At 37.9% G+C, this 25,585-nt stretch overlaps 1 protein-coding gene across 13 annotated transcripts in view; it reads left to right on the plus strand.

Moving 5' to 3' along the window:
- TMEM117 (transmembrane protein 117) overlaps positions 1–25,585 on the plus strand; it is a 567,603-nt gene that overhangs the window by 442,919 nt on the left and 99,099 nt on the right. Inside the window, exon 7 of one of the 13 annotated variants that reach the window (XM_021092576.2) lies at positions 16,201–16,675. The exons of the other annotated variants lie outside the window; for them this stretch is intronic. Within the exon in view, the coding sequence (XP_020948235.1) occupies positions 16,201–16,323 (123 nt within the window). The 3' untranslated portion in view covers positions 16,324–16,675. Of the gene's footprint in view, positions 1–16,200; positions 16,676–25,585 lie in introns of those variants that run through there. 13 annotated transcript variants of the gene reach the window in all.

Here is a 25,585-nt window from a genome sequence, read left to right on the forward strand (position 1 = left end):
CTGGGAGATGCACCGTTCCCTGGGCAGAGTCATCCAGAGGGAATTGTATAAACTCTGAATTTCAGTTAATTTTACTAGCTCCCTTTTCTTCAGTGCATGGTGCCCTCAGCTCCTCTGGCATGTGGAATAGTGGAAAGATTTCAGCCCAACCTGAACTTATTTCTTGCAATTGTCATGGAGCAGCTGAGACACGTTGAGTAGATGACTTTACCTCATGGAGCTGAGTTTATATATTCTCGTTTTATAAAACAAAAAACCCCATAGTGTTATTGTGAAGATCCAATAACATAGAATGTCAAATGTAGAGTATAAATAACTTGTATCTATTATTAATATTATCAGCATTATCATTATCATGCAGATTGTGGAGGGCTAAAGACATACTCCATGGACAGACCAGTACAAAAGTCTCTGGGGGATTAAGGTGAACAGAAAGCTAATTGCAGTTCATTTACATAGTCAACATATCACGATTATTTATTTGTTTTCTGATTGTTATTATTATTCTGAATGGATTGATGTAATTACTTCTATGTTTTAAAATCAAAAATATATCTGAATTGTGAGCCTGGTACTTACTGTTTTTTATGGTTCTCTTTGTTATGGTGCTGCAAATAAAATGACAATTAGGGACAGTATAGCTTTCACCCTCTACTAAGATTATTTATTTCACTTCTAGAAAAACAAAATATTTTAAAGGTATAAGGTACCTTACAGATCATCTACTAAGGTTTCCTCTTCTAACAAATGAAGAAATTGAGATCTGCAAAACTATGTCTTTTGAAGTATTGTATTACCTTCCTCTAAAATTCTATTCAATAAAAATAAAATCATTGTATTTGTTTAATTCAGTTAGCTTTAAATAAGTTAATTTAAATCATTTCGATCTAGGTCTTAGCTAGGAAATAAGGCTTCTGTTATTTGTCCCCACTGCTCTCCTTTTATTTGTCCAAAATGATTATTTTGGACAAATGCTTGGCAGTGTAATTTACAAATGGTGTGTTGCTTTGGTCATGGTATATGCCACTTGCAGTATTCCATAAGACTGGATCTAAACTATTTTATCTCCACGACTTTCAATTCCTGAATAATGATGCTAGTCTATGTTCTTTACTGATAAAATAGATGAACAGGGTTTGGGTCATTCTGCTTCAAAATACAGGGTGTGGTTGTCCATAACCTTTCTTCAAAATACATGGGCAACATGCAGCACACAAAATACACAACAGGGTCTTTCCCTCTCAGTCTCTCTTCCTCTTTTTCCTTTTCTCAACAGGAAGAGTGCTCATAAGTCTCTTTGTCTCTTAGATGCTTGCACACTCTATGTGACAGCCAAGGTATGAAGCAGCAGGATGTGTGCTTGGTTCCTTGTTTTCCAGGCTGTGTCACCTCAGCATGTGTGGCTGAGTTTTTCTTATTGTGTCAAATGCAGCTTGACCAATTGTCTTCCAAACGCAATTTGAGTCAGCAGAGTGATTTCAGAGTTGAGTGCCTACTCTGTAGTTGACAGTCTATGTGTATTTTTAACTGTACTTTCCAACAGAGGGGAAAAAAGAGGCCATAGACTAATGATAACTAAAATCTTCAGCTCGTGGAAATGGTTGTCCCTTTGCATAAGGTTGTATTAAGTAAGTGCATCATTAACAGAAAGGCCCCTCTGAGGGATGCTGTGTGAGACGAGGTCATGTTGGGGGGGGGTGTTACAATGAAATAATTTTAATTGTTTTTTCTCTGATAAGAACATTGATTTGTCATCATACAGACAATTGAATGTAATTTATTTGTCAGTCTTCTCCATCATGATTTTTTTTTTCCTTTTTAGGGCTGCACTCATGGCATATGTAAGTTCTCAGGCTAGGGGTCGAATCAGAGCTATAGCCGCTGGCCCACACCATAGCAGCAGCAACACGGGATCCGAGCTGCATCTGCAACCTATACCATAGTTCTTGGCAATGCCAGGCCCTCAACCCACTGAGCGAGACCAGGGATCGAACCGTCATCCTCATGGATCCTGGTCGGGTTTGTTAACCTCTGAGCCATGAAGGGAACTCCTTCATCATGACTTTTATCCAGCCTGTCATTACACACACACACACACACACACACACACACACACACACACACACACACTTTGCTTTCTTCCATTGTGATTGATTTCTCTTACCTATCCTGTAATATTGTATTCCTTGGTGAATAATTTTCTAAATTAAAAGTTTGAAATTTTCCCTGCAAGTAACTGATTCTGAAAGGATTTCAAAGCCATGCATGTTAAACCTCTATGTAAGCTACAGAGATATAGAAATTTGAACTGTAGAAAACTCACAGCCTGTGATAGAGTCTCCAGTGTGTTCCTAAGAATACTCTTTTAAGTTTTAAGTACTCACAGAAGAAAAAGTTATCAGTTTCTCTGAACCATTCCTGTCTTTGAGCATAACCTCCCATTTTTGATGGTGTACATAAGGATGTATTTATTTATGAAGGAAATTCTCTCACATTGTAAACCCCAAATCCTCCCTTTATGAGCAAAGGAAAGCTCTGGAGAGACAATCATCAAGGTAATTAATTAATGTTCACGTATCTGGCTCTCTTCCCAAAATAATTTACGGTGGTAACAATCTTCAATTAAATGTCACTTCCCTCTTAAGCAGCTTTGTGTTTTGCTTAATAATAGAGATGGTTTTCTTACAAGTGTTAGCAATCGTGGAATCAGAATGACAGGACAGCATTTTTAAAAAGTCAGAGAAATAGTCTAGACCATTAATTGTCCCTATCATCAGACTGTAAACATCGCCTGTAAACATTGCTGTATTTGGCTTTTTGAGCAATGATTTCAAATTCAGCTGCACATTAGAATTTTCTGAGCTTTAAAAAATACCTGTATCCAAATATCTCTGTAGAGTAATTAAAGTGACTTTGTACGGGTAGAATCCAGTGAGTCAGGACTGAGCACCATGGCCTCAGAGGGGTATGTTTATGCTTTTTTAAGAGAGCTTATCAAAAACAGAGACCAAAGGAGTAATAGAAGGTACTTGACTCAGCTTCTAGTTAGAAACTTTTGTGGGCCCTGTGATTAAAAAACCCAGAGGGACCTTTGGGAGTTGATGCGTTTGGGAGGCCATAAAAAGTGTTTTTATGGCAATTGTCTTGAAACAAGAACATTATTGAACACTAAGAAATTCCTAAGGCATATTTTAAAATAGAACACACCAGATAAAAAATTTCTTAGTGCCTAGTAAGTGATGGCATTAATTACTGTAGTTTCAGAATCATATATATATGTGCATGTGTGTTTATGTACATTTATCATATGTGTATATATATAATATTTTTATATTCTGTGTTTATGTCTTAATTTTTTTCTTATATTTTCTTTGGAATGTTAATGTTAGGCCTAGTTATATTAAAAAGAAAGAGAAAAGTACTTTGTTTCACTTATGGTTTTTGTTTTTGGATTAAGAAAGGGGTCTTTTGTAGATATGAGGCAATGTGTACTAATGGCATGAAGGACTAAATTAAAAAAGAAAGAAAAAAAAAAACAGGCCCAAGACATAGAAAGAAGCTTGAGGGTAAAGCATTGGAATTATTACAATGGAGCTCTTCTCTCATCAAAGTTTGCTTTTCTTTATAAGGCTCACTCTTTTCTCATCCTTTAAGGAGTGTTGCTTTTGTTAAATAACTGATTCCCTTATACCCTAGCCTGTAGCTCCAGGTTTAAAGTCCTGTGCCAGTGAGATAATTAAAACAGAATTTTTGATTGACAGTCTTTCTCAATCACAATGAGTACTGAAGCTATATCATTATTTTTATTAATCAAGTAAAAATTTTTAACAGAGTTCCACTGGTCCGGGAGTTCAAGCAAACTGCATTTGTGCCCCCTCTTAAAATATTATATAGACTTAGGGTTTCTGCTGTGGTTCAGTGCGTTAAGAATCCGACTACAACAGCTCCAGCGCTGCATAGGTGGAGGTTCAATCCCTGGCCCAGTACAGTGGCTTAAAGGATCTGTGGCAGAGGTCACGGCTACAACTGGGATTCAGTCCCTAGCCTGATATATAGACTAATATTAATGATACATCCTACCACTTGCAAAGGCTTAGATCTCAAACTTTTCCAAATCTATGTTTAATTTTCTTCTGTGAAAGTTAATATGTAATAGATTAATTTAACTCCTTCTTCAGAGCCTCTGTTACACAAATTTTCTGTTGTTTAAACAGACAGTAAGTTTGTTTATTACAAACACATGTCAAAAGAAGCCACCTGTTCTTCGAAGACATATGAATGAGGTAGTTACCTTCACAGCTATGAAAACTGGAATCCAGAGTGCTTTAGCAGAATTCTTAATGGAGAACATTTGGCTCCTTTAGCATGTGCTGGTTTAAGCACTGCGAACTGCTCCTTTCTAAGCCTTGTACTATCCTTCCAGTATTCATCACAACATGGCAATTGACATTCCTGTCAGATCAACCTCAGAGTGCTGGGTGCTGCTCTATGTCGCTCCATGTGAGAATACCTTCTGGAATCTGCGTCTTGGGTTCCCAGAGAAGTGCTGAATAGTCTTTCGGAAGTAGCTTCCTTCTCCCCCTGAGGACTTAATCTGTCATGTTTCCCTAATTTAGGAAAATGCAGCTGCTTTCTGGAATAGATTCACTCACTGGCTCACTCACCGATTCTTTCTTATCAGGTGCGGAAACGTACAAACGATAATAAGATACAGTCTTTGCCTTTAAGTTATTACAATGTAGCAGAGGAGAAAGACAGAATCATACAACCTGCCATATGCAAAGCACTCCTAATTCAGCAGGAAAAGCAAAGACAGCATCCAGAGAAGAGCATAATGATCTTGGCTTCAAAAGTCCGGATAAGGAAAATGAAATACAGGATGGATAGAGAAGTAGCCAACCAGTGGGTTATGTTTTCAGCTGACCCAGTTCTTATCCAAAGCATATGCCCATATCCTTGATATTTCTTTGAAATCCTCTTTTTAGGAATTCCCCGACGGCTCAGTAGGTTAAGGATCTGTCATTGTCACTGCTGTGGCTTGGCGTCACTGCTATGGCAAGAGTTCAATCCCTGACCCAGGAAATTCCACAGGCTGTGAGTGTGGCCATAAATAAATAAATAAATAATAAGTAAAATGAAAAATAAAATTCTCAATATTGTTTTCTCTTTCTTTTAAAAAATAGTTGATTGCTGGGAAGAGGCTATCTTCATTAGGAAAGTCTGGCCTGACATACTTTTTTATTCATTCAAGCTCTACAGATAAATTCTGATTCTGATACATAAATCTGATTTGAGAAGCATGGGGAAAGTTAATCACATTTGCTTGTAGATTTTTAATAAAAATTATTTGAGGGAGTTCCTGTCATGGCTCAGCGGAAACGAACCTGACCAGTATCCATGAGGATGCAAGTTCAGTCCCTGGCCTCACTCAATGGGTTAAGGATCCGGCATTACCATGAGCGGTGGTGTAGGTGGCAGACACAGTTTGGAGCTGGCATCGCTGTGGCTGTGGTGTAGGCCGCCAGCTACAGCTATGATTCGACCCCTAGCCTGGGAACCTCCATATGCCGTGGGTGTGGCCCTAAAAAGCCAAAAAAAAAAAAAAATTTGAAAATCCAGATCAAATTGTTGCCTCTGTCAAAAATCAAGTGAGGTCACAGCAATTAGAATATCATTTAGAGTGTTTTTGGCAGTTCATCCCAAGTGATTTCTGAAAACTGACCTGCTTTTAGGATGAAGCTCCTGTGCTCCGCACAGCACAAGCACTGGTAGATATATCACCATGGCATAAAAAAAGCTGAAATTGCATTTCCCCGCAGTCGCCCTTAGTAAAGCCTTTTCTCCATCAGGGTCATATAGGAGGCTAGTGAACAGATTTATCTTCCTTTCATTTTTATTTACTTTTCTTCCCTTTTCCCATTTCATTTCTTAAGACAGATGTATATGCATGATAACGAAAAGCTGCAAAAAGAACATCGTTCTGAAAAGAAAGTTAAATGCTTTTAATTTGAGGAATACTTTTTTGTAGTATGAAGCTGTAAAGAGAATTAGTCATTGGGAGAAATTTTATGTCTTCTCAGTGCTTTTAAAAATTCCATGCAGAACCATAATTACTGGGAAAAACATGAAATTAAAATTACTCTGACCAGCATACTTATAATATACAACTTTTTATTAATATTAAAAATAATAAAATCAGCAGACCCAAAATAAATGGATATATGTGCTGCTTTTATTATTACTTCTAAAGGCCAAGGTAAGTAAAATTTCATGCATGATGTTATAAAAATTAAATGATGCATGATAATTTGAAAAATGAGTTTTTCTTATACAAGTTGGCCTTTTCAGCTCTACATATTTGTTTAGAAATCTTTAGCTTTTGGTTGATACTGCTTTAGAATGATCAAATTTCTGTTTAAATTTAGTAATGAGATAGTGCTCTGTGTTTCTCAAAATGAAAGTCAGAGACATAAAAAGATTTAGTTCTGTTTGATCTGACACTTCCTTTCCATTGGCTCTTCAGAGAATACATAACTCAATTGTGGTTTTTCCTCTTGAGATGTGTGGCATTACATGTGATCACCCAATCTGTATCTACCTTAAAATCGGATGTTTTCAAATATGTATGGAGAGCCCTAGGGGACTACCTGGCCAAGAATTCATTTGGCTGATGAACTGAAGAGGATTTGGGGGAAAAATATTCATCATAGAGGAATAGAAAGTTGACACAGAGATGCTTGATAGAGTAGTCTATTTATAGCTCCAGAAAAATGGAGTGCATATAAAAGAAAGAATGACTGCAGCAGGAGACCAGATCAGTCTTATACCTGACCCTGAGAAGAAGCAGAACAGGAAACATATTCAGCAGTCATTAGCTGGAGGCAAAATCAGCAGTTCCAGCAGTGGAGCCAGACAGTTTCATAAAGGCCAATTAGATTCCTCAGTGGCTTTCCAGCAATGTCCCACTAAGTTTATGGCCATGATCTTCTGTGGCGGATATCTACTGTAGGTCAGAAAACAAAACAAAACAAAACAAAACAAAATGGAAAAGGCAAATGCTGCTTAGTTTTTTTAAAAAAATGGAAAAAGCAGATGCTACTTAGTAAAAGAGAAAACTGAGTTCTCGTGTCATTGTGAAATACATTCTCAGGAATAGTATGTGTGTCAGGTGATGAGGCAATGTTTTAATAATAAGAGGTCTTGAAATGCCTTAAATTACTTTTCCTCTGGAGGTGTCTTGGGGAAGATAGATTAGAATGATATGGTAAGAAAAGAATGACAGAGATTACATGTTAAACAGAGCAAGAAGAAAGACTGCATTTATCAAAAAATGACCAAACTGAACCCAAATGTAAAATTATAAAGGAGCACCTGGCCTGTTCCCATCTATTCCTGTACTCCCACAATTTCTTCAGCTGGCAGAATCTTAGCCCATCTCAGTCATCTTTTCAACAGAGGACAAATATCGCCTTCTCTGGGAAACCTTTCTGGAAGCTCTCAGGCAGGATGACCTTCTTCCTTCTTTCACTCCCCTGGCACTTTACCTCCTACCTGCCACACAGCCTTTACCATGTTTGTAAGTATTTCTCTATCTTGGTGTCTGTGTTCCCCTTAGACTGTGAGATCCTGTAGGGCAGAGAAGTGTCATAATCTTCTGTGTCCCCAGAGCCTCCTAAGGAGCCTACACAATGGCTGCAGCCTAAGTGTTGGCTGCATGCATGAAGAAGCCTCATGAAATACTAAGTCAAGGAAGGACACTTCGTGTGGCTTCAGAAAGCAGAACAATGGGAGGGCAGGATCCGGCTACATGAGGAGGAGAACATTCAAAGTGTCAGAACTTTTTTTTAGGCACGGAAAGTATCCCTTCTCTAGAAATGCCCGGCAAGTGGTTAACCACCTATGAATGGTTGGTTGGGGATTTGTACCTAAGGGAAGGGGTGGCCATTACTAAACGACCTCTGATCCAATTCAGAAGATGTGTCATTCTTCAGTAGCACGCAAAATCCCTCAGATCATCTGATGATTTCTAGTCATCAGTAAGGGCTGGATTTCAACGCTGGCTCTGGAAGCTTATTTCCCATAAATAATTGGGAATGTATTCACTTGGAACTAAGCAAAGACAGGAAGAGTGGTTTATCAAGCAAATGCAAATGGCACACTGTAATTTTTAGAAGATTGTACATAAAACCCAAAGTATCCTGCTTTAAAAAATTTTTATTAAAGTATACTTGATTTATAATTTTCTCTCAATTTTTGCTATACAGCAGAGTGACCCGGTCATATATACATAAATATTCACACACATACATATATATATACGTACACACATACACGCACATTCTTTTTCTCATATTATCTTCTGTCGTGTTCTATCACAAGTGATTGGATCTAGGTCTCTGTGCTGTAGAGCAGGACAAAGTATCCTGTTTTTAACATTGAACGGAAGTGGGGCTTGCATTTGATGCTCTCAGTGCAGGAAGCATCTTCTAGTCTGACATTAAGGGATATGGCCCAACCTGCACTTGGATTGCGTCCAGCCCTGTCTGCCTGTGATAAATCATGGCTCTAATATCTCTGTGGGTTGTGTAATAACATAAATAATTATAATGCATTGTTTTTATACAGCACCTTTCTCTAAGGAACATAAAGTGCTGCCCCGACGTTATCGCATTAAATCTCATAGCACACTGGGGACACTAGGAGAACGCGGGTGATATTATATCCCCTTTGAACCCAGAGCTGAAAAGGAATTGCTTTAACCAAAAGTAAATAAAGGCAAGATTGAATAAAAGCAAGATTTATAAGATGGTATAAGGTTAGGGTTTAAAGAAAGAAATTGACGGTTAGAATTAGATTTGTTTTTTAAGGAATTTGCTCTGAACAATGTGAAAGTGTTTTGAGTGTGTTTATAAATATTCGTAGCTACAAATTAAAATAATACATGAACACTTTAGAAATTTGAAAAGCAAGGGCTTTTTAAACCATCTGTAATTTTACTACATAACAGAAAAAATTTGGTGTATTATCTTCATAGCTTTTGCTAGTTTTTTTATTTGGTTTGATTTTTTTTTTTACTATGTATATGCAAGATTCCACTTAGAACTATAGTGTATATTCAGTTTTATATCATGTATTATAACCATATATCATAAAGTTTACATAATTATAATTCTGAGATGCTTGTATAATTTTCCAGGGACTGATATACCAGTTTGTTTCACTCTTCTATCATAAGGTTTTTTTCTACTTTTTTACCATACTAAATAACAATAAGTTGAAACTCTATGCAAAAGGATTTCTATATATCTATATAGATCGATGTATATCTATATATACATATAGAGAGAGATCTCTATATAATACTATGTCTATATATTTCTTTAGAGATATATTTAGGGCTGCACCTGTGGCATATGGAGGTTTCCAGGCTAGGGGTCAAAAGATCTGAGCTGTATTTGCAACCTCTACCACAGCTCATGGCAACGCCGGATCCTTAACCCACTGAGTGAGGCCAAAGATCAAACCTGTGTCCTCATGGATGCTATTCTGATTCATTTCCACTAAGCCATGATGGGAACTCCAGATGTTTATATTTTGCTATTTTCTTAGCAGAAAGATTTCCACTCATGGAATTATCAGATTAATATGGAAGTATAAATATGTTAAAATATAACTGCATAAACATACTCCAAAATTAACATATAAGTAAGAAAAAGAAATAATAAGAAAATAAATCTATCTAAAGACTGACTATGTTTATAAGCTGGCAAAGCAGCCACTTTAAAATTGAAAAAGTAAGTGTTTTTGTCTTTGCACATCAAGCAGTTTGATTTTATTTTCCATCATATCTTTATTCAGTTTAACTACTTTGATAGTGTGAAACCAGTTAGAAAAGAGAAAGTTGATGCTCATAGAAAACACAATTTATGCCAAATGTAGGAAAGTAGATTTGCGGGGTAATTTCTCTGTCCTCTTACTTTTAATTTACAAGGTCAAATGTTCTCTCTGAAAATAATGATGTATATGTGTGTATCAATACCTTGAAGTTCCATTTCAAGGAGGTAAATAAGATTTCAGCTTTCTTATTAATTATAGAAGCATTGGGGAAAATGCTATGCACACAACCGTTTCAGTGGTGAGTTGCTATATGGTTATCTGATTTATGTCATAGTCATTTACCAAAGTAATTACCTCAAGAGTCAAGGATAAAAAAATACTGGCTTTGGTTAAGGTAAACATTAAAAAATCTTGATGTGTGATGTAAATACTGACCAAGGAAACTGCCTGGCTGATGGTACTCTAAGTGGTAATCAGTCTAAATGATGGCTTGAATATGAAGTCAATACTAGGTTAAATATGAATAAGGCATACAGACTTAACCATGGACTTGGGAATCTTGCGGTTTTAATCACTTTTCTCAATATTCTTGCTGATCTTAACACATATGCCCATTTTTATCTTTTTTATGGTTGAAAGCAATGTTGCAAATTGACTCAGGTTTATGTAGGACACCAGAAACATTTCTACTAGCTCACAGAAATTTTGCAAACTATTCCCATTTTTATAGCTTTAGCAATGGTGTTCAAATGATATGCATTGAACACTGTGGCAGTTCTGTTAAGTTGCATTTTGCATTTTACCACATACCCATGTAAGTAGAGTCTATCTTTGGAAAAATAGGACTTAAGTCAAAATGTTATTTAAAAAAAAAATGGATCCAGTGAAGTGGCCAAGATGGTAGAATACAAAGACCCTGAGCTCACCTCCTCCCATGGGCACACCCAAATTATAACTATTTACAGATCAAATATCTATGAGAGTGACCTGGAGACTAGGAGAAAAGGCCTCTTTCAGCTAAAAGTCTAAAGGAACCACAATGAGATAGGTAGGCGGGGTGGAGACAGTATAGTAAGTCACCTTGGACCCCATGGCCAGCTTTGTTTGCCTGCCCCAACAGCAGGCAGATACCAACCATGGAACCCCTCACCCCCTGGCCCTACCTATTGGCAGACTGACATTAGCTCCAGGACCTCCCAGCTGGCAGCTGGCTACCTCAGGACTCAGCTCCACCCAAGAGTGGGCCAGCACTAGCCCCAGGACCTCCCGGGACTCCATGGTCAGTTGCTTCATGACCCAACACTGCCCACCTGTAGGCCAGCCCCAGGCCCAGGACTCCTGGCCAGTATAGCTAGTTTCCCCAGAACCTAGTCCTGCCCACCAGCAGCTGTCAGCCTTCGCACAAGGCGGGGTATGGCAACTAACCAGACCACTGGCCAGCCCACCTACCACACTGCCCATAATAGTCAATTTACCACAACAGGAGGCCCCACATAGCCTACATAGAGGCACCCCTAAAACACATAACTCTGGTGACCAGAAGCGAGTGTACTGCTGGGTCCCATGGGACATTTCTTACATAATCCCACTTCTTCAAGATCAGATGTAACCAACCTACCAGATCCATATAAATAAAAACAGAAAATTAGGTAAAAGGAGGAACAGAGATAAATATGTTCCAAATGAAGGAATAAGATAAAACCCCAGAAGAAGAACTAAATGAAGTGGAGATATGCAATATACTTGGTAAAGAGTCATGATTGTAAAGGTGCTCAAAGAACTTGGGAGAAGAGTGGATGAACAGAGTAAATATGAGAAGTTTTTAATATAGTTAGAAAATGTAAAGAAGAACCAAACAGAACTGAACAATAATATAACTGAAAATTAAAAATACACTAGAACAGGAGTTCCCATCATGGTACAGCAGAAATGAATCTGCCTAGTATCCATGAGGATGTGGGTTCGATCCCTGACTTTGCTCAGTGGGTCTGGGATCCAGCCTTGCCATGAGCTGTGGTGTAGGTCACAGACGTGACTCAGATCCCAAATTGCTGTGGCTGTGGCATACGTAGGCTGGCAGCTGCAGGTGCAATTTGACCCCTAGCCTGGGAACTTCCATATGCTAAGGGTGTGGCCCTAAAAAGCAAAAAACAAAATAAAATAAAAATATACTAGAAGGAACCAAGAGTAGATTAAATAATACAGAGGTACAGATCAGTGACCAGGAAGACAGAGTAGTGGAAATCACTCAAGCTGATCAAAAAAATGAGATAAAATAAAAAGAAGAGAGAATTTTTAAAAGGGGGAACAATTCAAGAGACCCCTCGGACAATATTAAGCATGCTAACATTCACTTCATAAGTGTCCCAGAAGGAAAAGAGAGAGAGAAAGGGACAGAGAACTGACTTAACTAAATAATAGCTGAGAACTTTTCTAATCTGGGGAAGGAACTAGATATCGAGGCCCAGAAATGAACTCACATTTATATGGGCAATCAGTCTGTGACAAAGAAGGCAACAATATATAATGGGGAAGAGATAGTCTCTTCAGTAAATGGTGGAAAACTGGACAGCTGCATGCGAAAGAATCACACCGGACTCCTTTCTTACACTATATACAAAAAATAAATTCAAAATGGATTAAAGACCTAAATGTAAGATCTGAAACCATAAATTTTCTAGAAGAAGACATAGGAAGTATGCTCTTTGGCATCAGTTTTAGCAAAAAATTTTTTTTTGATATTTCTCCTCAAGGAAGGGAAACAAAAGCAAAAATAAATAAATGGGACTATATCAAACTAAAAAGCTTCTCAGAGAAAGAAACTATCAACAAAGTTAAAAGGCCACCTACGGAATGGAAGAAAATATTTATGAATGATATATTAAACAAGGGGTTATTATCCAAAACATACAGAGAACTCATACAACTCAACACTAAAAAAATGTGAACAAAGCAAATTAAAAAAGGGGAAGCGGACCTGAATAAGCATTTTTTTCAAAAGAAAAAAAAAGACTTATAGGGAATTCCCATCATGGCTCAGTGGTTAATAAACCTGACTACTATCCATGAGGACACAGGTTTGATCCCTGGCCTCACTCAGTGGGTTAAGGACCCAGCGTTGTGATGAGCTGTGGTGTAGGTCGCAGACATGGCTCGGATCCCATGTTGCTGTGGATGTGGCTGTGGCTGTGGCTGGCAGCTGCAGCTCCAATTAGACCCCTAGCCTGGGAACCTCCATATGCCACTAGTTCAGCCCTAAAAACCAAAAAAAAAAAAAAAAAAGACTTATAGGCACATAAAAAGATGCTGAACATCACTAAAAATCAGGGAAATGCAAGTCAAAACCACAATGAGACATCATCTCATGCCTGTCAGAATGTCTATTAAGAAAAAGACAAGTGTTGGCAAGGATGTGGAGAAAAGGGAGCCCTTGTGGGAATGTAAATTGCAGCAGTCGCTGTGGAAAACAATATGGAAGTTCCTTGAAAAATTGAAAACACAATTACCATATGATCCAGCAATTCCACTTCTGGGTATTTATCCAAAGAAAATGAAGACACACACACACACACACACACACACACACACACATTATACAACCATAAAAAAGAATGAAATCTTGCTGTTTGTGATAATATGATATGGATGGACCTAGAGAGTATTATACTTAGTGAACTAAGTCAAAACAGAGAAAAACAAATGCTGTTATAATTTGGAAACTAGAAAACAAAACAAAGGAACAAACACTTGTATGTAGAATCTAAAAAACAAATCTAAAAAACAAATGAAGAAACTAAACAGAAACAGAGTGAGTCAGATACAGAGAACAAATGGAATGATAACAGGTGACAACTAGACTTACCCTAGTGATCGTTTTGAAATGTGGACTCACTATGTTGTATACCAGGAACTAACTGGTTTGGTAGGTCAGTTACACTTCAAAACCAACAAACAAACTCGTAGAAAAAGAGATCAGATGTGTGACGACCAGAGGTGGGGAGCAAGGGGGAATTATCTGAAGGTGGTCAAAAGATACAAACTCCAATCAGAAGATAAGTAAGTAAGTAAGAACTGGGGATGTCATGTACAACATGATAATTAGTGCTGCTGTACATCATACTTGGAATTTAAGGCGATAAATCCTAAGAGTTCTCATCACAGCGCAAAACAAAATTTTTTCTATTTCTTTTTTTTTTAACTCTGTATTTTTTGTCTGTTTCTTTAATGTTGCATCTGTATGAGGTGTCGAGTGTTCGTAAACCTGTCGTGGTAATCATATGACAACATATATAAGTCAGATCATTGTGTTGTGTACCTTAACCTTATGCTTAAACTTAAACTATATGTCAATAATATCTTAATAAAAGTGAGGGGGACAGTGGACCTGTGCACGATGATCCTTAGATAACCTAAAGGTAGGTAAACCAGAATTCTTCCCTGGGAAAAATTCACTTGTTCTGTGTTTAAAACCTGTAACTCCTCAAATTAGAGCAACGATGTGCAATTTATGTGGTTCTATGCTATTCCTACCGCGTGGTGATGAACTGCACAATCCGGCAGCCGGTGGCCACTGTGAAAGTGGAAAGAAAGGGAATAACTGGTCAATGTACTTGTTCTCGCACAGCTTGAATAGAGACTCCTCCTGGGGACCTGTTTCATGCCTCTCTTTTAATGTGTTCATATTTTCCTATAAGTTAACCTGTTTAACTTGTTTACTTCTTCTCTAGAGAATGAGTTTCTTGAATTTCCATTTATATCTTTGGTATCCACAGGCTTGTACAGTTTCTGGCACCATGCAAGCTCTTTGTAAATATTGATGAATAATTAAACAAGCGAATGGTTTTTACTTCCTGCCATGTGTTCAGTTTTATGCTGAGGACTGAGAGAAACATAAAGAAGTGGACCTTCAAGGAGCATATCATCAACACATAAATGGGAACAGTTAATACCATACATGTATGACAGTTAATACCATACATGTATCACAGAAGATTCTTTGGTGCCAGAGCTGAGAAAAGGGGCCAAGAAGAATTGCATATATCAAAAACTGTGATAATTTGATGGTAAAGTGAGTGATGGATGGGCATGGCCATGCAAGTTAACCCAGAAGAATCAAGTTGCAGTTCCTTCATTATTTGATTCAGGTCCGACTTGTCCACTAGACTATAAGCTCCAAGAAAAAACACAGGCGTTTGTTTACCACTGTATTTCCTAGGACACAGCAGAGCACCTGACGTAAAGTAGAGAATTGAGTACTTGCTCTGCACAATATTCTAAACTCCTTTTGTGTGGCTGGATCACTTTCATTCAGTTCTCAAATCAGGGATCACCTCTTCTGTGATGCCTCCCTGAGTGGCCTCTCTGTTATTCTTTCTCAGTCTTCAGTTTAATCCCTTCACAGCTCTTATTACCCCTTATTCTTTTAATTGACACTAGGTTTTTTACCTGTTGTTCCCTCTGGGCTTCCACTACTTGATAGTGGGGACACCACCGGTCTGTTTGTTTTAGTCCTGGTTGCATCCATAATATATACCACAGCACCTGGTACCTTGCACGGAAGAGGCTTTATCCACCTGGAGATCTTCTCTAACCTCATCTAAAGTAGCTTCTGCCAACCAATCATCCTGGCTTGTTTTCTCTTTAGCACTAGTCACTTTCTGAAATTATTCTGTTTGTGTCCTTATGCTGCATTCAAACTGTGAACCTCAGGAAGGCAGAGCCTAGAACCAGATCTACTTCATTCACTATTGTATCACCAAAGAAGAGTGCTAACACAACCAATTGCCATATATGCCAACATTTAGCAAATTAAAGATGATGGCATGAAAGGAAAAGACAAGACACATTAAAAAAAAAAACTGAAGAAAAGGGATTAGCTTTTAGCCAGGATAGCAAAACAAGTGTTAACTTAGAAATGTCAGTGGCAGAAGCGAGATCTGCTTTTAATGGAAAATAAAGACTGTGGAAATCACAGAGAAGCAGGTACCGAGATGAAACAAACAACTGTGGCCAGACATCTCATATCATTCTTTGGCTTCTTTAGGGCTGAACAAAAGAGACCAAAAAAAAAAAAAAAATGGCTAAACCAAAACAGAAATAAGTCATTTAGAAGCAGAACAAGCTAAAATTAAATTATAATTTGCTGACTGATCGCCATCCCCACTCCAAATTCAAAGATAATAGGAGTTTTTATATTGGGCTTCCTGTTAGCATGCTAATTCATAAACCATTGACTTGAAAAAGAAAAATAGAAAAAATTGTTAATTATGGTCATATTTGTTCTTTCATATTGTTCGTAACTGAGCTTCAGAAAGTACAATTGATATCTTTCACTGATTCTGAGTTAATTTGCATCTCTTGCAGGTCCTTACATTAAAACACCCAAACATTCTTCATCTGTATTATTTCCAAGGAGGAGATTTGAAGAGCTATGCATTTCTGGCTGAGGCAGTTGTGTATCTGTATTGCAAGGCAGATGATCCATGATTAGTTGAAGTTTTTAATCTGTGTGTATACGGTTGTTAAGAGTGGCTTTATTATTTAAAACAGAAACACAAAATTAAAAGTCCTAGTATCTCTGAATTGGGATGAGGGTGGAGATCAATCAGCAAATTGTTAACTTTGTAAAACAATTTGGAATCTTTTTCCGAAAACTAATTTCTGAAGGTAGTCTATTGCCTGAACAGTTTTTATAATGACGTTGATTTGCCAACTTCTTCTCTAGTGAGAAATAATGAATCAAGTGCACCTGGGTTTATATAGGAAAAATAACCTATTAATTGATTTATGTCTATGTGTTGCAGATATCAATAAAGCAAAGCCTTTGGCAACTGGCAAATGTAATAATTTCACATTTACCTATGATTCACCAAGTACAGTCCAATGCTTGAAGGCACAATTTTATGTTTTATGTTTAGTTTTTATGATTGCTTTCATATAGCTTTTCCGTGCATTAAAAGTCAATTTTCAGACCATAGGCTTACCAATTTTTATGAATAAAAATTTTACGAGATATTATCCTGAGGTAGCATAAGATTATTTTGTAATAGTTTTTATCAGCTTCCCAAAGTTCAGTGTTACTTTGTTTTTATGTATGCTTAAGGATATTGTTTGTATTTTTTTTGGGGGGGGGGTGGCTGGCAGGGGCTGAGCCTGTGGCAAATTGAAGTTTCCAGGCTAGGGATCAAACCTGTGGTACAGCAGCGACCCAAGCCACTGCAGTGACAAAGCCAGATCCTTAACCCTCTGCACCACAATAGAACTCCATTTGTAATATTTCTAAATATGATACATTTCATTAGAAATTTGATATATTACACAGAGATGCTATATAGTGCTTCAACAGGGGGAGTTCCCATTGTGGCACAGCGGAGACAAATCCGACTAGGAACCGTGAGGTAGCAGGTTCAATCCCTGGCCTCGCTCAGTGGGTTAAGGATCCAGTGTTGCCATAAGCTGTGGTATAGGTTGAAGACGCGGCTCTGATCTGGCGTTGCTGTGGCTGTGGTGTAGGCCTGCAGCTACAGCTCTGATTAGACCCCTAGCCTGGGAACCTCCATATGCCGCGTGTGCGGCCCTCAAAAAAACAAAAAAAAAAGCGCTTAACGTTACAGATGTACTTTTCAATATTGTTTACACTGATAATTATGTTTAACTTCAAATATCAAGAAGGGCTTTTAATAGAGCATTAATAATATATTTATGAAAATTGTATCTATCTTCTATCTGTCATAATTATGAGCAAGAAGAATTAATCCTTGAAGTGAGGGATTCCTAATAACATAGTAACTTAGTTCACTGACATATAGAACAAGAAAGACTTGAGATAAAAGAGTTTTTAGATAGCTATGCAGAATATATATATATATTATATATACACTATATAAACTTTACTACGTATAAATAAACACAAGAAAGAGCGCTATAAGGATAATATGTTATATTGTCCTTATAGTGCTCTTTCTTGTGTTTTTACTCTGCCTCAAGTCACCTATGTAATATAAAATGTGATGACTTAATAATATGCACAGCCACAATGTGTTAGTTGAACAAATATCATTGTCATACAGCTTCCAAGGAAACATAAACGTTGTGTCTTTTTAGGAAGTTGCCAGGTTTGATAGCCATCACTAGTGGGCACTAAATCATTCCCAAATCCATCCTGTTTTCAATGCAATGATATAGGAGTCTACCATCAGAGTGCCTAAGTCTGATGAAAGATATCCTCAGTGAGAAAACTGAACTGCAGAGAAATTAGGGAGAGAGTATTCATTACCCGAAATATTCTAAGTTTAGTGCCAACGCTGTGTATTGGCAGTAAAAATTCTAAGATGGTCATAAACCATCTAGAGGTAAATGTGCACCTCAGCATGCATATTTTGTTGGCTTTGTCAATAACTCGCAGGATAAACATAGACCTACTGCTATTCCGTCACTTTGTGGTGGAAATGAGACAGGACTCCCTCTTCATGTGCTGCAGGTATCAAAATAATTCTAAGAAAATATGATTTCAAGATGAACTACAACATACCACAAAAAGGAAAGTTTTCATTACAGATATAAGTTAACACCCAAAGGAAACACCTATTGGCATGACAGTTGGCTTTTGGGTGGGAAGATAGTTGAAACATTAAAGTCTACTGAAAAAAAGTTATGAAAAAGCTTGATATGGTATATAAAAATACCTCCGGAGTCAGATGGACCTGGGTACCAATCCTGTTGGTATCCATTGTGCAGCTTTGAGCAAGATATTTGACTGTTCTTTGAGCCTCAGTTTACTCCCTTATAAAATGAGAAAAAGCTTACTTGCCATATACATTTGCATGTGGTTTACCGTGGTTCGAATGCTTGACGCAGAATCTCTTGGGATAGAATACAATGGAAGATAGTATGAGAAAAAGAATGCTGTACCATGCTGTGCAGCAGAAATTGATACAACACTGTGAATCAACTATACCCTAATAAAAAATAAAAATAAATTTAATGAAAAATATTACTAAAAAAAAAATGTTCTATGTGGACTCTGTAAACCAAGCCCACTGTATTCACCTCGGGCTTCTCTGACGGGATCATGTCAGTATAAAGACAGGCAACTACTAACATGCATGTAAGGCTTCTTTACCGCAGTTTGTAAACTTGTTTTCCGGAAGGACCGTGGGGCTGGTAGACTCTCTCTCTCAGAGGTTCTCAAAGAGGAACACAATGTGTTTTAGGTTTTTCTTGGCCTTTGACCTCTGGACTAAAAGTAGTTTCAGAATAATTTTCAGTTCACTGAGGGTATAATTCTACAACAACAAAACGTGTTTTATTCTTTCCATCCCCCTGCCCTACCCTATACATCCTGTTTTCCTCATCTCAGCTCTCTTACTTGAGGGTTGATAACTTTTCTCTTGAGCTCAGAGAATGAACACGTTTGACCTAAAACTCATTGAAGACAGGCATGGGAGGTCTGGCAGTTCAAATCCATTGCTCCAAAGGTTTCACTTTCTGTTCATGTTATCACTGGGTGGTCCGTGGGGGTCAGAAGCAGAGACTCTCTGACTGCCTTTACTGAGAAGGATGAAAACAGAAAGAAACCATATTGGGTACGGAGCAGCAAGGATCCAGCCTATGGTTTCTAAGAGTCTGCTGCATTCCAAATGCAGTGAACTTTGCCCACTGTTGTTTGGTTTTGTTTTTTGTTTTTTGCTTTTCAGAAAAACAGCCACCTTGATTTCATAAAGTGATGGGCAGCATATTTAATTACTGGTAGAGTGGCAGAATGGACACCAGCCCTAAATAACTGAGCATCCACACGGGTACACACCAGCTTTTAACATTAGCCTTTGCAGAAGCTACTGAAAATATGAAAAGGAAATTTCGAGTTTCACTTAGAGTCCCCTATTCTACCAAAACTGAATTTGTTTCATACTAACAAATTTCTTTGAAATGAAAAGAATCATGGTCTCTAGTTACTGCCTCTTTACTCTGTTCCCACTAAGAGCAAAGCTGTCATAAGAGTTCTGTAATTATGGCCTCTACTCTACTGCCCATTTTCTATTGAACCAACTGCAATCAGGCCTTGTCCCCAACATCAGCTTGCTCTGGAGCTTGGAAGTCTTATCAAGGTCAAGAACCCTCATATTGCCAAGTCCCACGGTTAATCTTCAATCTTCTTACTCCAACTTTCAGCTGCATTCAACAGAGCTGACCACTTGTTCCTTCTTGAAACACTTTTTTCACCTGACTTCTAGGATGCACTGTCTCCTATTCGTCTTGTAATGATGTCATTCCTTGTCAGTTTTCCGTGTTGGCTTCTCCTCTTCCAAATTCTGAATGTCCGAGTGCCTCAGTGCTCAGTCTCTGGACCTCTTATCTTGACTTTCTAAACTCCCTTCCTAGGCAATTCTATCCAGCTCTGTGGCTTTAGATCAATAGGTGCACTGGTGTCTCTCATACCTCATCTCCCCTAAGCTTCCCAACTGTCTAGAGGTTACCTCCCCTTGGTGTTTCATAACATGTTCTGAAGAAATCTCTGGATTTCTTATCCACTTTCCTATCTTCTACAAGTGAATTGGTTCCTCAAACTCTCCCTTCTCAATAAGTGATAGTATCATTTACTAGTTGCCTGACCAACTGGTAAATTCGGAAGCTCAGTTGGTGATACCTTCAAAATACTTCTTGATCTGAACATCTGGCCACCATTGTTTAACCTCCATCATCTCACACCTAAATTATTACAGTTGTCTTTCAATTGGCCTTTATTTCTCCTGCAGCCAGACTACCACTCTCCACATCACTCTGCTGCCTATAACCACTCTAACCTTGCTGTTTCTTGGGCAATCCCATCTCATTTCCCTCCTCAGGGCATTTGCATTTTCTCCTCCTAGCTAATCTGCTCCTCCTCCATAGATTTGCAGAGCTTGCTCTTTCATACCAATGGCACCCTCAAAGAAGTTTTTTTTTGGGGGGGGGACTAACCAAACTAGTACCCACCTCTAACTCACCACCCTCCATCCCCTTACCCTGATTTATTTCCTTTAGAGCATTTATCACTATTTGACACAATGTTATATTGCTATCTTCTGACTGAGTGCTCTATTTTCTATGAGAATATATGCTCAACATTCTTAATTTTTAAAATCATAAAAATAGAAGTGAAACTATTGCAAGAAATACTAGAGGTCCTTACTCAACTACCCAGTTGATATTTAGATCAACTTCATATCCTCTTTATTGTTTGTGAAATTTTTATATTGAATCACATTTACCTACTGATCTCCACTATTATTATTTTTCACAGAGAAAAATGACTTCAATATTAAATGAAAATTTTACCAAGGATACTATCTACCCTTTTGACAGTATGCAATTAATTTTCCCATGTAGCCTATAGAAGAAATTAGTCATTCAGACAATTGAATGTGACCATTCCTAGCAGCATGTACAGAGCCAGAACAGACACTGGAGCAGTGACAGTTTATACCAAATGTGCAGATACAATAAAGCACAGTATAAGCAAGGGCTGTGTCTTATTGAACTGCAGCCAGTGTCTGAAAAATAACATGAAAGTGTGCTGTCCAGAAACTTCCTTCTGCTAGATTTCACTCTTTCCTTATTAAGAAAAAAGGAGTAGGAGTTTTCCATTTAAGTAAAAAAATGCCAATTTATTATATATGTATATAATATTCATTCTTCTTAAGAAGTGCAAAGTAGGTCAAATTGTTGTTTGATGATGAATGGAAGACTTTATCCAAAAGGGATCTATCACTGAGTTATGGCGCTCTGTTTCTTTAGACTTTGCACTAACTTTAGATGTCAGCAACTTGTCATCATTAATGATTTGTCTCCCCCCACACACCCCCAACAAGACACACACGTAGGAGTCTCTAAAATGTCAAGCACTCTTTCCTTGCATACAGGTGAACTGTATTGCCCTAGTGAGGGGTATTGATTTCCCGTTATTCCTAGATGCCACATGATGCATTTCTATTAGTTGTAAATACTTGCAAGACTAACTTTTATTTTGTCCTCCATCACATCCATCTGCCAGGGCAGGACATCTGTAAATGAAGCCCAGTGCATTTCATTAGACACTCTTCCACTTTGTGCTTAAAGGAATGATGCTTTCAAGATATCTATTTATAATAAAAGTTGCTTTAAAAAAATTCACTGCTATCCTTCCAGAGCCTCGTGGTAAAGTCTCCTAAAAGTAGCAAACTACACTCACTTCTCAAATCTACTCTGGGCTTGACTTATTTGCTTTTTTTTTATGAACACTAAACTGTTGATGTGTGTTGGTTTCAAAATCAGCCAGGAAAATTCCTATTGGCCTTGGCAAGTAAAAAAGCCTATTGATGAAGAAAATACATTAAATCACACTACAAAAGAGGCCCTTAGGATAAATTAGATTGTTTGGGCAACAACAATTTTGAGAGTTCATCGGTATCTTAGAATGCACAAAAACACATGAAAGAGTCAACATCTTTAAACATTTTAAGTAAGAATTTACCATTTGACTTGGATTTGTTTTAGTGATAAATAAGGTCTGCCATCTCTACTACTTGCTGAAAAAGCCTACTTCAACCAGAGAGCCAAGATTTTTCCTCAACAGCTCTAAATCTTTTAAATAGCATATACGACTCCCAAGAGAGAACTCCAGAAGGTTATGGAATTCATTTCCCCTTGAGGGGAAAAAAAACAACAGTGACTATTAGGAGAAAATGAGAGTACAACCTGTAAGAAAAGAGTGTTTGTCAAAAGACATCTAGGAGGTAACATTCTCTCTTTTGTGCACCCTTCACATTTACTGTAGGGCGACTCTGATATTCAACTTTGCCCTGATAACCTTCCTGGAATTATCTGCTGTGGGAAATTATCCCCCACCTTTTTAAAATCACATGTAGGTTTCCATTCTCTTCTCTTGTTCTCTGACTTGGTTGGACCTATCTCATGAGCTTGTTTAATTCTCATGGTGGCTAAAGGAGTGTCTTAGATCAGCCCAATGACCATGTGTACTGGTTCCCCAAACTTAACCGCCTCATCTCACAATATTTACATTTGACTTCACTTTCTTCCTCTCATTATCCAGTCTCCCTCTGTGATCTTTGGCAAATGGCTTCATCTTTGGGTTACTCTGTATAATTCCAGCATGCATTGTTTATAGGGGAAAAAAAATGAAACAACCATTGTTTTCATAATAATGAATCTCAGTTTGTTGTATAATATTATTGAAACAAAACAAGTATTTGTTGTGTTGTCTTTGTTCCCCTAAATTCATCCTGTTTTAATTTACATGAAACCAGAAAGGGATTGTTATGTATCTTTAATTTTCAGAGAGCTCCATTCATCAATTCATTAAGTATTTGCATTCTCACTGTAGACCGAGCACTACTTCAGATACAGGAAATACAGCAGTGAACAAAACAAGATAAAATTCTGTAAGCTCCCTGGAGCTTATGTTCCAACGGGGCAGGCAGGCAATAAACAAATAAGCAGCATCTACTATATGTCAGGGTTTCCAAGGATTTATTCAGCCAAGTGATACCACGGCAATTTTGCCAATTAGGAGAAGCGGAGTGTGGCTGAAAGAAATCAGGCACTCACGATTCTCAATAAGAAACAAAAATATCACCCAGAGCATGAGTACAATTCTTCAGGCCACCACTGCTCTCTGTCATCTAAAATCCTGTTGCTAGGACACCATAAGCGTAGAAAAGCTAAGGACACTTTACAAGCTGGGGACATTTTTGGTTGAATGATGGTCAGATATTCATGGATCTAAATTCAGTTCTGAAAAATTAGGAGGAATAGGGATTAACAAAAGGAAAGAAGCATATCTGTAAAGTTGGCTTTTGAAATCGTTTAAAGCTTTATAATCTAATGCTTCTAAAGAGGAGATAGACCTCTCCTCTTCAATTATTACATTGAAAAAATGTTGGTATTTTAATCACTATTTAGGTATCTAGTTGAGTATAGTTGATTTACAGTGTTGTCAATTTCTGCTGTACAGCATAGTAACCCAGTCATCCATATGTTAATTCTTTTCTAAATGGTTATCAGTACTTTTTAGTAAAGTATGATCTAATTTGTGTCTTAAATTTTGCAAAAACCAGGTGGCCAGTCTTGGCCCCCTAAGATGGGACTTTTGTTCTGATATTGTGGTTTTATTTTTGCAGGGTAGAGTAATCAATGTTATTACACTTTTATCCTCTAATGCATCTCAAAATAGAAATGAGGTCCCTCCATTTGATTTGGGAAATTGAATGCCAGTTGGGGAATTCAAAACCACTGTTGGTTTCAAGCTTGAGTTCCTCTGCACAGTATCAAGTTCTTTTCCTTGGCCCCGAGGCATGTGTCTCAATGAGAAAATGTGGGGAAATGATGAATCCAGGATATCCTGAGACCATCTTGCCTCTGTATTTAACATTGTCCTGAGATTCTGTCCAGATGCGGCCCATGAATAATAGGGCCACACTTGGGTAGAATCACATTTGGACATATCAGTCCAAATTATATGTTCAAATGTGATCTTTATAGCTCTAGGCCAAAGTAAATGGCTGTGTGTGAGAAATAAGAGTAGATGTATTCCATGGCACTGTTCATTTACTTTTCCATGGGAAATACACCCATCTGAATAGAAATCAACTGTTTCTCATATATGAAGCAAGAGACAAAGTTGGAAGTCTGTTCATCACCATAAACTGATGAGAACTGGAATAGGGTGCATGACACAAGGTACCTAAATAATTCTCATATTACTGAGCCACTGATGGGACAGACCTCTAAAGGTAATGTTAGATTTAAGAGCAGGCTGGAGTAAAGAAGCTTTGAATTACTGAATACTGATAACATTTCTTAAAGAACAAAATAAATGAACATTTTGTAACATGCAATCACAGGACCAGCCTGTCTCTACTCTGGTCTTGGTAGCCAAGCACATCTTGCCTCATCATTCTCTTAATTGAACATTTTCATCTTGTGTTCAAAATATCATTTTTAGATCTATGCAGGTGGAAAGAAAGCCATGACACTCATAATATTTACCTACAGTCTGCATATGAAACTGGGCTACATCCATAGTTTTCATGCCAAGAGAATCTCAATATCTGCTAGTAATCGCCCATTAGGCAAATCTTTCTGCTCATCAGTCTGATTAGAAACCAGCTATCCTTGAGACAGTTGCTTAGTGGAGAGAAAGTTACACTTGATCCTCTTCAAATTAGGATCAGATTAAATATGAGAACTGGAGTTCTTGCTGTGGTGCAATGGGATCAGTGGCATCTTTGCAGCACTGGGACACAGGTTTGATCCCTGGCCTGGCACAAAGGTTAAGGATCTGGCATTGCCTATGTGTAGGTCAAAACTGCAGCTCAGATCTGATCCCTGCCCCTAGAAGTCCATATACATATGCCATGGGGTGGCCAAACTGTGTACCCAGAAGAAAGTATGGATTGTTTAGCTTGGGCTCTGCCAAATGACAGCTATATCATTTTGCAATGGCTTAACCTCTTTGAGGCAAATTTTTCTCATCTTCAAAATGGGTTAATAAAGATCATTTTGCATACAAATGTATATATGCATATGTAGCCCCAGGAGATGTTAGAACATTGCAAGTGCTTGATAATTTATACCTTATAACCCGAGTGTCTGCCAGTGTCCTTGGCCTTTAGTGTCACATGTTGCTAGCTCACCAGCTCCTACTTGCATAGTAGCAGCGCCTCCCTCTACCACAGTGAAAGTCCCCAACAGTTATTTCTGGAGGTGGCCA

The sequence above is a fragment of the Sus scrofa genome, chromosome 5, assembly GCF_054392235.1.
Source record: "Sus scrofa isolate SSC_HxYL_T2T_F1_AM1 chromosome 5, Sscrofa_HxYL_maternal_Yorkshire_Landrace_v2.0, whole genome shotgun sequence".
NCBI lineage: Eukaryota > Metazoa > Chordata > Mammalia > Artiodactyla > Suidae > Sus > Sus scrofa.